This window comes from Canis lupus, chromosome 9 (assembly GCF_048164855.1).
Source record: "Canis lupus baileyi chromosome 9, mCanLup2.hap1, whole genome shotgun sequence".
NCBI lineage: Eukaryota > Metazoa > Chordata > Mammalia > Carnivora > Canidae > Canis > Canis lupus.
In genome coordinates this window covers 4,387,609-4,401,902 of record NC_132846.1, presented here as the reverse complement: position 1 = coordinate 4,401,902, position 14,294 = coordinate 4,387,609, and the positions used below count along the sequence as shown (strand labels likewise).

At 43.9% G+C, this 14,294-nt stretch overlaps 1 gene segment (V, D, J or C); it reads right to left on the bottom strand.

Moving 5' to 3' along the window:
• The window catches only part of LOC140639636 (T-cell receptor alpha chain constant-like), a 50,579-nt gene extending 37,193 nt beyond the window's left edge, over positions 1–13,386 (bottom strand). Inside the window, 1 exon segment of the C gene segment in view lies at positions 13,244–13,386. Coding sequence covers positions 13,244–13,256 — 13 coding nt within the window.
• Positions 13,387–14,294: the final 908 nt, after the last annotated feature.

Sequence of the window (14,294 nt, the reverse complement as noted above, 5' to 3'; positions counted from 1 at the left end):
CAACTCTCTTTGGCCTGGGGAAAGAACATTAATAAAGAGCCCAAGCAGATGCACAAGATTAAAGTATTTTTCAAACTAATGATTTGATTGATTGCCCCTAAAGGCCCAGCCAAAGAAGAACACAACTTACTTGGCTTCACAGTGAGCATGGTCCCGTCCCCAAAGGTTAATTTGCCTGTGTTGGTGTTACACAGTGCTCAGTGCTATTGCAATAACCTTGACTGGGGCCTCTAGGAAGACAGGTGGAGGTGGAGGAGGCAAGCAGGAAAACAAAACCTGAAATGACTGCCCATGGCCAAAACAATCTCCTTGTAATTAGGTTAGAACGTGGGATGAATACTAATAACTAGCAACTTCGCAGCCCGATTGTACTTGCCATAATTTTCCTTGAAAGAATGGGCCTTGGCAGGAGTACCTCCTGGGAAATTCACTCAAAGTAGCTACTGCTGGTCTCCTGGGATCCCATCTTGTTTGTTATTCCTGCAGGCCTTTGTCTATTTTCATCCAATTCCTGCCTTCTTCCTCCCTACTTTCCCTGGACCCTCCTCCTTGCGGCTCACATATTTTCTCAGGGAGAGACTCCATGGATAGCAAAAGTCAAGCATAAAACCCTAGGGAATCTATGCTTTAATAACCTTGTTTTCCAACTGGTATCATGAACCACCCAACACAAACCAAGCAAAGAAAACACCACCTGTGTTTTGACAGCTTCTGCATGATGTAAGACAGGCTTCTTGGGAAGAATAATTAGCCAGAAAAAAGAACTTACTTGGTGTGACCAGGAGTTTGGTGCCCTTCCCGAATGTGAGCTGGCTACCAACCCCAGAGTACACACAGAGTTTCCTTTCTTTGCAAAAACTCTCTAGATGCTGAGGAAATCAAACTACTCACAGCACAGGAGCAATGCTGACCAAAGCTCAGACTGTAATGGTAATCAGATGACAGGCAGAAGAGCCATGACAGAGGCTGGCCATGGGATGAACCATCCTTCACCAGGCGAGACCTGGCTGGAATTCAGAGGCCATCTTGCCCATCCTTCTGTCTTCAACCAAGGTGTTCTCTGACCAAAGACCTATCCATTCTTGAAGAGCCCCTGGGAAGGTGGCTCTCTTTTGCCAACAGCTTTTGCATTCAAGCATCTGTGCCTTATCTAATTGAAATCTGCTAACTGCAGTCTGACTTCTTGGTATCTCCAGCCTCTTGCCTTGAAGACCGGAGACTCCAGGTCAACAAACTCCAAATAGAAACTCATCATAACATACCACACCAGTCCCAGTGGTCCTTTCTGGGGAGAAAACTCCTATTGAAGGAACTAGGTCAAGGTGAATATTGGCTTTAACTGTAATTTGAATTGTTTTTACAATGAGAAATTTCGTGCGTTACTTAGACAAATGAAAATTAATAAACATTAAATATTTTAAATAGCTCCTGGATCTCAGATGAGCCTCCCTGTGTACCACAGGCCAAGGACTCTCTGGTTTTCTGTCCTCAAGTTTGGTTTCCTGGGATCAGTAGAGGGAACTGGGCCAAGACATGTGGTCAGAGCAAGCTGGAGGTGCCGAGGCTGGGCTGATGTACATGTGTTTGCCTGTGATTGTCTGGTGGGCTTGTGAATCATGCTAGTGTACCTGCTCATCTTCCTGCTCAGAACTAACTTCCCAGCTCTTAACAGACCTTTTTTTTCGGGGGGGGGGGGGCAAAAGCATTCCTAGGGACCTTAATGACCTTAAAAGTCATTAAAGGAAGAAGCCATGCTGATCAAAGTTAGGAATGGCCGCCGGATACTTACCTGCAATCACAGAAAGTCTTTCCTGAATTCGCACAGCGATTGCCCCCACAAAAGTCTGAATGCCTGGCTCAAGTTTTTCTGGATGTTTCCTCTTGTTAATCTTTTTCCAAGATCAAAATCTTCCCTTTAACAATAGTTTTTGTTTTCCTTAGCATGTCTTTGCCTCCTTCTCCTTGACCCTCTACAAAATGTGGTATGATTAAGATGCCTCTGGCTTTGACTGTCTACAAGAGCTTCCATACATGACTGTATACAAGAGCTTGGGCCATGAAGTTGTGGCCCAAGAATGAATTTTTGAAACCTGCAAACTTCCAGTTTATTGTTAGCCTATGAAAAATGTTTCAAAGGAAACTCCTGTCTCTGGTCTCATGATGAACTTTTTGCTGTGCTAGAAATGAAAAGGGGTGGCTACTTTTCCTACATGAAGAAAAGGATTTGGAAAATGGCACAGAGCGAGAAAGCCCAACCTAAGTTGTTGCTCTTGGCCAACACACCACCTTTGTTGCTTCTGACATTTAAGTAGGCCTTTAAAAAGTTATCTCCCACCCATCCCTGGAACATGGGAAATGAGAAGGCATGGAGCATCAGAGCCAGGAATCTTAGCAGAGGCCCAACAGGAAAAAGCGAGTCTCTCATGAAGAGTGGAAGGAGAGGGTCTAGGCTGCAGTTACTTCCAAAACCACTTTAGTTGGAGCTAGAACTCACACTGAGTTTAACAATGTGTTCAAAGTCTGCTAGGGACAAGCCCGGAGAGGGGGGAGGCTTGAAAATAGACTCTGGGCAAAAGTTCACAATTTTGTACTCTTGATAATATACAAACAATGAAAAAGATCATTGATATGTAAGCAACAGAACACTGGCAGCAACTTTCCCAGCTCTGGAGGGGAAATAATTGGTATTTGGCTAGGCTGTGGAAGGGCCAAGGTGCAGGCCTCCATGAGAGTGGAAGGGCCAAGGACCTAGATGCTGCCCACACGTCTTCAAGCCTAAGAAACTTTTCATGCCTGACACCAAAACCACTTTGAATTCAGTGGGAGTTAATACCAGAAAATCACAAGAACAGCACTTACTGGGGAGAACATGAAGTTGAGTCCCCTTTCCAAAGATGATTTTTTCCGAACTTTGTACACACTATGATTGGGGCCATAACAAAAACTCTTGGTGACTCTTTTCAGGAAAGTTATACATCCCTACACAGATATTTCATCTTCCAGGGACCTAACAGATCCCCACACTGTCTCCTCCTACTATAATAAACAGACCTCATTATCTCTTCAGCCATCTTTCTCTGTGTCTCCTGGTTATTTTGCTTGAATTTTATTCTGCTTATTGCATAGAAGAAATTGCATGACCCCATTTAACAGCGAGGACAAATTATAAAAGCAAAAATTCAGCAAACTCCTTTGTGATATCAAACACAATTCTATTACAGAAGTCAAAAAACGTGTGGCCAACTGCCATTGGGCTAGAGATATTCACCCTTCAGAGCCCAAAGAAATTTGGGGGCAGGTAAGGGCCACATCAGCCCACACATCTGAATTTCCACCTGAGATAGAACTTGCATTACAGAGCCCTCACCTCACCCTAGGCCAAGCACACGTTTGCTGCACTAACGATAGCCCTGAGCCAGCTGGGGGTAGTAAAGATCATTCATTTTGACCCAGAGGGATCCTAGTCTTTTGAGAAATGTTCTCCTTTCCCAGTCAATGGATATGGTCTCTCACCACTAAGAGATGGACACCTGATGCTGTTACCACCAGCCCTTACAGGCTCCTTGTTTGACTTATAAAGAACCGAGTCCTACTGTCTCCTCATGGTCTATCTGACCCCTTGTCTATCAATCATTAAAACAATTAACATGGGTTGGTCATGTTTACCAGATTTAAGCAAACTTATGGCATGATCTAGCTTGTTTGCTGTCTTTTGGCATTTCCCACAGCTAAATCATTCAGAAATAGGCTACTCTACTTTAAAGCTCCTTGGGTTGGTAATTTCATAGTCTGGATTATAACCCGTTGTTGGGTTTAATAACTCAGTTAGCCAACTTGACAACACATGCCTCTTAATATTAACGTTTCCACTGAGCTTTGGATGGGCCATGTTGCCCCCAAAATGGCACTATGGAGGAACTGACAGCTCCAGGAACGCTGGCCTCCTGAATTCCTTATTTCCCTCCTTTCCAGTTGGGGCAGGTTTAGAAGTTCTTACTCCCAATGGAGGAACTGATCATTAAACAAAAACCTTGTCATTGCACTTGCCATTTTATTTTACTCTGAATTTCCTCTCAGGTGTTTATAAAGCCATCTGGGCTCGTCAATTCATCTCTGAATTGTTTTTATCCCCCATTGCATTTGAATAGTAAAGCTATGTTTTTAGCAAAATCTGACATGTATAGGATTAGATGTGGACATTTGTCAAAATGGGAAAATGTGCGGGTTTTGTATTGGATCTATTAGAATAAATACATAGGCAGGCATGAGAGACAAAGAAGTTATGCTATACATATTAGTGGCATTTAAAATGAGATAGATTCTCATTTTTAATAGAAAGAAAGACAAAGGGATCCCTGGGTGGCGCAGCAGTTTAGCGCCTGCCTTTGGCCCAGGGCACGATCCTGGAGACCCAGGATCGAATCCCACGTCGGGCTCCCGGTGCATGGAGCCTGCTTCTCCCTCTGCCTGTGTCTCTGCCTCTCTCTCTCTCTCTCTCTGTGTATGACTATCATAAATAAATAAAAATTAAAAAAAAAAAAAAAAGAAAGAAAGACAAGTTTGGTGGGCAAAGTCACAGTAAACACACAAATCCTTGCATAATATAGTATAAGAGGTATCATGGCTGTAAATAACTCATAGCCCCAGTATCTCTTCAGAAGTAGGAGAGCTAAGCTACCACATTAAAGGCAATTTGGGGTGGTCTCACTTTGCATCTATTTATCATTCTTGCTCTAGTCTCAATAATCATGAATGTTTCATGCATTTGCAAAAGTCATTTTTCAAATGGTACATTTGTCTACATATTAAATTAAACCTTCACTAACTTCACAGGATTTATTTGTTTGGTCAAATATAAATAGAACATGGCCACTTACTGGGCTTTACCACCAGCTGCGTTCCTGTTCCAAAGAAGATTCTGGCGTTGTTATTGCCACAGCATTTCCTGCCTTTACTGAAATCCCTAGTAAAACCCCACAACACACGGTGGGGAGGAGGTTTTGGACTCCCTGTGATTTCTTTCTTTTCTGTGTCTTTGGAAATTGGCCTTTTAGGATAGGAAGAAAAAAATTGGTTCTGCTACATAAAGCAAAACACTTTTATTTTAAAAGACCAAACTTATGAACTTCTCAGACCTTTTTTGCATTTCCAGGCTTAAATCTGCCAAAGCTGAGTCAAATAATTTGTTAAATCCTGTTCTCGCATGTATAAGTTCAGCCTTAGACACACAGGTCTGAAGGGATGAGTCAATCTTATTCCATAGAGATGTTTCCCAGCAACAGAGCCATCTGAACTCACATTTGGACTCCCCCTGAACTCCACACTCTTGTGCCCTACTCACTGGTCAAGTTATTTTAAAGCTTTCTTAACATGCAATACTGTCTATATGGTAGCAAAAGAAAATATTTCACCAAGGAAGAGTAATAAAAGGCAAGTAGTCCTATCATTTCTCAAAGAAGTTTCATCATGAACTCATGATATTTTAGACAGACAAGGGCAAGGAGTCTCCTACACTTTTAGAAAGTCCAGTCCTGAAATAAATGGAAGAGGTGAACATCTTTTGTTATAAGGAAGGCTGTATCCTAAAGGCAAGGATAAGAGCACACGAGAGCCCCTTTATCACAAAGCATTGGCTGGATGGTAATATACATCAGGTATCAAAGAAAAGAGAGAGAGGGAGCATCTAAGACAGGGGTACAGGTCTTGGTTAAAGTGGAGATTGAGTTACAGAACTGTAAACTTGGAGAGAGAAGGAGACTTGAACTCATCTCCAACATGACTGTCTCTTCCTGATTCTTCAGATTTGAAGAGAAAGAATTCAAAACTGATGTTTGAACTCTCAGCCTGGAAGCAGTGGGTGTAAGAACAAACCAAGAGGACTTATTCTAGAGAAAATGAAAGGGGAGACAAATGTGGGAAATATAGGGAAGGTATTACAAGGGTCCCAGTTTTAAGAGCTAACCTACCCTAAGCCTCCTCCTTGGCCTCCCCCACTCCGGATCAGTTCTGCCTGACTTGTCAGCAATCTCCCCAGCTGTAGTTCTGCAGTCTCTTTGGGAAGAAAAAGAAACAAAGAAGATACAGCTGGTAGAAGAGCTGGCAGATAATTGTACAAACAGCTTAGCAGAGGCTGTATCTATGCGGTAAAGGTAGGAACAGACCTGACATGTGGCCTGGAAATAGAGTTCACAGAGCAGAGAGCCTGCAGCATCCAGGGGCTCGACATTGTCACAGAAGTTTCCCTCCTGGGATTTATCTCATCATTCCCTCTATCTGCCATATCCTGGCAGGAAAGGGATGACTGTGAGGGTACTAGGTCACACCTCAGCCCTCCTTTTCATCAGAGTGTCTGTTACTTCCTGCTTGTCCAGGACACAGAACCCCATTACTCACGTACTTGGCTTCACCGAAAGCACAGTTCCAGTCCCAAAGATGAGCTTATTTGTAGCACTCCCAGAGTTCACAGCCTTTCAGAGCCTTACAATAACCCACAGGAGGGGGTGTGGTGGGAGAATGGGGTGAGGATGAATTTAGTCTTTCAGGCTCAGTACCCCTTTGTCCCACCATTGCAAAAGCCAACTTGCCAGGCATCCCTTCAGCCTCCATATTTCCTTGCCCTGCTCTGCTACTGTCTTTTAAGTTATGTCCTTATGGGACTTGCACTAAGGTCCAGAACCGAGGTGATGCACCAGCAAGTGACTCGAAACTTTGCAGACATTTGCTCTCCACACAGGACAGCAGCCAGAGGCCAGGACTGGGGGCAGCTGCAGGCACACTACTTTCACCTGCTGGTCTTTGACTGTGGACCATTCTTTTTTCTCTGAATCTGCACTTCCAGCGGAATAAGGCTGGTTCTGTCCTTGGGAAAGCATTCTAACGGTATCCGAGGGAATTAGATACTCCCTAACAACCCAGCTCTGCTCTCTTGGAGGGCTAGTTAAGTATTATTCATTCTGGAAGCAACTAGACCAAACAAGAGAGAGTTTAAAGAGAGTTGGTGGCTGACATTGCCTCTCACAGGGAACGAAAACCCCATTTGGGTTGAGTGCATTGTCTCCAGCAAGCCGGGTTGTTCTTAAAAATATAATTTGCATGCTATGTTTCGTGTATTATTCAACTCGTGTCTCCTCTCCCTTACAGGCGCATCTCTGAGACTTACCTGGCTTTATAATTAGCTTGGTCCCAGAGCCCCAGATCAACCGATTGTTGCTATCCACACAGTCACAAAAACCTTAACAAAAACCTTCACTGTCCTTCTGGGGAGCCTATTAGAGATAAATCCCAGATAAAAAGTCCAGAGCAAAGCACATAAAACAATGTAGGAATATTGACTACTGAAGATTATTTGCTCATTTAATTATATTTGATTCCCTTGCCCATTACAGATTCCACACACAGATGATGAAATTGAATGACTAAACATCCAAAGTCAATCTAGGTCTCTCTGCATATAAAAGGGGCATAATTCATAAAGTTTTCAGGTTGGTGAAGTTGAACTTGCTTCACCTTCCCTGATATTTTAAATAAAAATGCCAAAGAGAGAAACAGATAATTTGTTTGGAGTCATAATGCATCATAATGCATCTGATTCTCTGGTGTCTTCTTTCTACTGCTGATAAGATTCTAGTCTGAACCGTGGTATTTGCAGATAGATCAAGCTGATTAGGTTTACAGAGAGTTCTACCTGTGAGACAGAGTCCCGAGGGGACACGGGTCTAGGCAGGGAGAGGCATGGAAGGCCCCACCCAGTGCTCAGGCGGGTGGCCTGCAGTACAGTGGGAATGTATCAAAGCCAGTTGGCTGTTTACAGAAAACACCTTTTCAAAATCTCTGTTTAGGTTTCCAGCACTTACTTGGAAACACTTGTAATCTGGTTCCAGCCCCAAAGAAGAGTCTGTCATTGTTGCTGAACACTGTGATTCTGAGGTCTACAAAAACTCCCTGAGCCCTGTAAGCACCAGCACCAAATAACTACCAATGGCAAAACTTTGGAGATACATTGTTTTCAATCACAAAGATGACAGCTCAAAATAACTCACCCGACGAAAACAGGGAATTTCAAGTTCTAATCTCAGTTCTGAGTTTTTTTTTTTTTTTTTTTGCTTTGGCTTAAATTATTTAACTTGTCTGTGCTCCAGCTTTTCCATCTGTGAAGTATGTCTGATGATGTGTGACCCTGTTTATCTTATTAGATGGGTGCTGAGAAGATATAAGGTGGGTAGTAGTGCAGTGGGCTACACCAGAGAAACGCATTTTGAATAATGTGGGAAAATGAGCCTGTTCGAGCCAAGATATCACTAACAGGAACAGGAGAGAATATGTTAGCTGAAGTTTATTGTCAAAATTGCTAACAAAAAGCTTTCTTAGTAAAAACTGAAGGAGAATATATCTGTCTCGTGTGTTTTCCCACAAGAAAGTTAGCAAACACGACCACTTAATCTGCCAGAATGGAGAGGCATGGAAAAGGTCAGCTGAATTCGGAGGCCTCAGTGCTGGAGAGGGTGGGCCATAAGAAAGAAATGCCAGTCCCTCCCTTCCTCGGCAGTGAACTGAGCATCGATTAGCTTCCCATGACATGCTAATTTCCCTTTGCTGTCGGTGGCACTAAATGAAATCAAAGTTATTTTTTAAATTGAATTTGACCATCTTAATGGTCAAACTGGCAGTGTGGCTAGATCCAGAAACTATATGCTCAATGACTCCCTGAGACGTGGGGGATGAAACAGAACTCCTCAGCATGATTTACAGACATCCTAGTGCACAGAGATGAGAAAAGACACTTACGTGGTGTGACAATCACTTTGAGGCGGACCCAAAATGCAGCACCCTCGCCAAGCCTGTCTGTCCACAGTGGCTGACTCGACTACAAAGAGTCTGCCACTGCTTCAGAGACACGTGTCTCAGATCCCAAGCTGGAAGCTACGGTGTCCCAGACAGGAGAGGATTCAGACTCATGAGTCACGAAAACCATGGTGTTCCTTACTCCATGCGGACCTTCCTCCCAAGGTTCTTCCTCATGCAGGGCCCCCAGCTCCAGCCTTCACGTGGGCATTGGGTAGCCCATGGCGGCTGCCTCCCCCTCTGGGTGGGGGGTACTCTGCTGGGGCCCGTCAGCAGGAGAGATTCCCTCAGGCACCGGAGCCATCTGAGGATCACTCAAGGAGCTAAGAAACTCCTCAGCAACACAACTGACAGGCTAAAGAGGCGGGCAGCAGCGTGTGTTGGGGTTCGTGCTGTGGGGGGGAAGGTGGCCAGGAATCAAAGGAGAGAGAGTCAGAGGTGGAAGGAACAGACCTGGAGTTGTAGGGTCCAAAGAGAAAAGTGAGAAGGAGTAGATAGACACCACCAGCTGATGTCAAAAGGTGTCATGCTCTGCTTTGTGGGAACACATGAGTGAGTTCTAGGGGGAAGAAATGTCCCCGGCTCTGTCAGTTGCCCTGACCTATTTAGTGCTGTTCTGCCTCCTCAAACAATCTCTCACGTGCAGCTGAGAAGGCCCACGCTACCCATGATCATCTCCCTTTCTTATTCCTGTATCCCAGAGTAATCTGACTGAAGGTTCTACACGTGGGGGCAGGAATGGCAGCCACAAAAAGATACTCAGAAGCGGCTTCTCTCTTTCTAATTAGGCTGTCAATCTGTTTAGCTAATAAGTCGTATGAAGTGTCTTAATCTCTTCCAAGGAAAGGAGTCATATAAATGCAAAATAGCAGCAGCCATAAGTCAAATGGCTTGCTGGGTATCTTTTCTTTGTGTGACTAGAAGGAAACTTTCCGCGCCGAGAGGAGACAGACTGGGGAAAAACACACAACAGCATTTGTTTTTATTAGGCTGAGTCTATACAGCACAAAGTAAAACAGATCTGGCAATTATTTAGGTAATGTGACAGTCAATTGAGGCAATTTTGAGCACCAAGAAGGTTTCTCCAGGAAGTGCCTAAATATCTGGATCAGCTACTGACATTAATCAAATTAACTGGACAATTGTGCTGTGTAGACGCAAACTAATAAGTGTGCCTTGAAACCCTTCTGAAAGGCTTACATTTTATAAACTTAACACTAAAACTGGTCCAGTTTTTATACCCATCCTCTTTGTTTTGGCACAGCAATTGACATTTCCCATTTTTCTTACAAAACATGTCTTACATTTAGAGCCAGGAAAGTAAGGGTGACCCTCTCCCTGGAGAGTCTTATCAGGTTAACACACGGAAGCTCATTTAGAAATTCATTAGGTGTCTGGGATGTGAGAGCTGGTCATTATAGATTAAGGGCTTTCTCTCAAGTAGTAAAGGACTTATGGGGAATAATGGTGAGTCTTGTTCCAGGCCCAAAGAAAAGCCTTGTTCCAAGCTTGTTTGTCCCAGAGATTGGCACGGCTTTTCTGCCTAGTACAAAAACACTCTCAACTCTGCTAAATTTCCTTCCTTTTCTTCCTCTATACAGCTCACCAGAGGTATGCTATACATATTTGACTCCTACTTGGTGACAGTAGGAATTTTAAAAAGGTTTTTAAAAGCCATCTTATGGAAAATACGGTCTTCCATGTTTCTTGACCAAAAGAATAAATTAAAAAGAAAAGATCCAAGTCACCAACAGTTTCTCTTCTGTCCTCCCCTATTTTTTCTTTATTTCTTTCTTTTACCAAACAAAAACTTGCCATTTCCATGCTTGAAAGACAGTTTTCTCCTTGAATGACAGTTCTTAGAGAATTCTAGAAACCACAGGGGTGGTTTCTACTCTAGTACACTATTAGGAAAATCATTTTTAGTTTTCATGAACCTCCCACATTGGATGTTTTTATTTCTCCAAGTTAGCCAGACTTACATTCTCTCAGTCTTAGCCTAGAATTCCCAGATCCAGTTCACCTTCAGGCTTGCCCCACTTTTTGCCTCTAGCTGAAACTGAATGGGCTGGGGAAGACCCTATTGGCTAGGTTTTCCACACATCCTACTAAGTATTACAAAAAGAAAATAAAACTGAACAGTGAAAGTCCTCGGTTAGAAGTTGAGAAGGCAGAGAAAATTAGACAAGACACGAATGTAGTGGGCAGCTGTGCCTCAGCCGGGAACATCCAGACCTACCTGGTTTGACTCGTAAAGTGGTCCCCTGCCCAAAGATGAGTTTTCCTATGTCACTAGAGCCACACTCTAGTGCTGCACTTTACAAAAACTTTAGAAGGATAGAATTATTCCCTCTTCCTTCCCCCTACCCCCAACAACCTGATTTAGTCCTAATAACTGATATTTACTGAAGACTTACTATGTGCCAGCCACTAGGCAAAGCCCTTTATAGGTACTAACTCTTTTAATCTCATAACAATACAGTGAATTAGGTAGTATTATTGTCCCCATTTTACAGATGAGAACAATGAGGCGTGAAGAGATTAGGTAACCTGCCCAAGGTCACACATCCAGTAAATGGCAGAGTTCAGTATGCTCTGCAGTTCAATTCTAAAACTCATGTTCTTAAGCATTATGCTATTAGCCATCTTTTCTATTTTAGGTTTTCCTTTGAAGTGTGTATGCCAGTAACATTGACAAAACAGTTAGCTCACTGACCCTAATAAATGTACCCTGAGCCTGTTCTCCTGGAAGGCTCACATTTCATCAACTGAACATTAGAACCGATTCGGTATTTACACGCTGTCTCTTCATCTGGGCGCTGCAATTGACATTTCCCATTTTTTTTCTTGCAACGCGTGTCCTACATTTAGAGCTGCAAAGGTAAGGTGACCTTCTCCCTGGAGAGTCTTATCAGGTTAACACACAGAAGCTCATTTAGAAATTCATTAACACCTATATCAAAGATGCCTTTCCCGAAGCTCCTTGGCTCCACTGTCAACTCCTCTACTTCTCCCCGAGCTTTGCCGAGCCTACAACTGCCCTGGGAGCTAGCCCCAGCCAAAGCCACAGCAAACGCTGCTGGGAACAGAGGCTGATTGTGTGAAGCATGATTCCAAACAGGGTAGGTGGTCTCTAAGATGCTCCTGAAGATTCTGGGAGAGAAGAACTTCTCGGGGGAGGCCAGAATTAGGGTGAAATCAAATCCTCTCCTGTTACTACTAGCAAATCCTCTCTAAGCCTATAAGCCAAAGAGGACTCAGAAATGCAGTAATTATATGGCAAGTCTGAGTCATTCTGGATTGTCCATGGTGGGGAGGCTTTCTCCAGGGTGGCCACAGGGATGGCCCAGAGTCCTGGGAGTTCCTGGCAGTGCCTGACTTATGTTTGGCCAGGGGGAAACAGTATTTACAATGGCCCACGTGAGGTTGGCGCAGTGTGAACGGAGGGGGCTGTGCTACAAGATGCATATTGTCACCTTCTCCAACTTTCAATCCCTAAAGCCTCTTTCTTGGAATGGGTCCTCCTGTGCTCTATATGAAAATAATCGAATACTCTAACTGCCTTCCTACCATGCATTTCTGGATCCCTCTACCAAGTTATTTTGATTGAAGGGTAAGCAGGGGCTCAGCTTGGGCGGACAGGAGAAAAACGTGACCCGCAACTGCACAATTTAAACATTAGGGCTTAAAAGGGAGACAGTTCTGAGATATTTCAAACTGCAGAGACAGGTTTGAGAGAGTTAATTTGAAGACTCACTTGGATTTACTGCCAGCCTTGTTCCCAATCCCCAAATCAGCTTACGGTTGTTGCCAATATTACACAGTCATAGGAAGCTTTACAGAAACCGACCAGGCCAATGTGTATCAGGAAATCCCTCTCAATCCCCAAATCCAGCCCGCGTGCTCCTCCAGCTGGGACCCTGGCCAAAGAGGCAGGGGAGGAGACTATTTATTATTGTGGTCAATTCATAGCATGGTCGGGATGGAAAAGCTCTTCTCAGATAAAATAGTTCATCCCTCCATCTTTAGACCGAGCTGCCCCCTGACCGGCAAGGAGTGCTGCGATCCTGGAGAAGCCACTGGGGAAGGATCCTCCCACTCCAATGCCCAGCCATCCCTGCATTCATCACAGTCAGAACTGTCTAGTCCAATGGTTAAGACAGAAAGGACAAGGAATCTGTTATTCTCTAGCCCATTTTTCCCTATGTTTGGCCATCACACATGTGCCTATTTTCACAGGTACCTATGGCATGTGTATACACTGTATAACCATTAGGATTCACAATTAGAATTAACAGAAAAAATAAAATTGGGTGGAGAAAACAGCCCTCATATGAAGCTTACTGCTATGGCTTCCTTTAGAAATTAGAGCATTCATTACGGATTCAGCAGAGATACTTACTGGGTTTGACCATTAACCTTGTTCCCCCTCCAAATGTGAGCCTGTTGCCTGCATTATTATTCACACAGTGATCTTCAGCTCAGCAAAAACCTCCTAGAAACTGAACTAAGTTTTCCCTAAAGATCTTCTGGAAGGAGCGATACCATGAGCACAGAGAATATTAAGTAATTGTCAGAGTAATAACCTGGCACAGAATCCTAGTGCCAGCTTGGATTTCAGGACTGTTTCCACATTGGCTAAATGAAGGATATTCTTTCTAAATATTCTAAAGAGGGAGTTTTCCTGCACAAGCCCAGAATGCTGACTGCCAGAATCCTAGCATATCCTCCGGTGTTTTAGCTAATAATTCACCAGGGTTTCTGAAGATCATACTCCTCATTCAGATAAAATAGGAACAGCTCATGTCCATGGCACCAAGCCAAAGGAGTCAGAGATTTTGTCATCGACCGTGGGAGAGAGCAAGGCAGCTGCAGGAGGGGTAAGCATGTTGGTCCACCCCTCAGGGTGCTGGAGCCAGACACCTCTGACCAAGGTCCAGCCTGTGGAACATCAAAAGGATATTTCCACCTTTTCTCATTCCAAAGAACTAGAGACAGGAGCAGGCACTGGCCAGCCCTGAATTCACCAACTCCAACCGCAGACCTTTTCACTCCCTGCTTAGATGGTCACTAGGACAAGGACACTTCTCCTCTTTGTCCTAGGGTAGACTTTTCAATTCTTTCTGTCCCTTTCCCCAGGTCACATATCTTGAGGATTACTTTGAACTCTTTCTCCTATTATTGAGCTATTTCTCCTAGGTAGCTTCTCCTATTCTTTCTAGATGATCCTTTGAGATCTCTCTTAATTTTGAGGGTAACTTGAAGGAAAATCTAAGAAGGAACTCCATGGGCACCACTGCTCAGTGTACAGCATGGTATCCTCCTTTCCCTCATTTTGGGCTGCCTAGAGGACCAGGGGCTTAACGAGCAACACTCAGGAACAGGCCATTCCAGAGGGAAAACAAGAAACACACAGGTAATATGGCAGTCCATAAATTTCCTACTTGGATTTA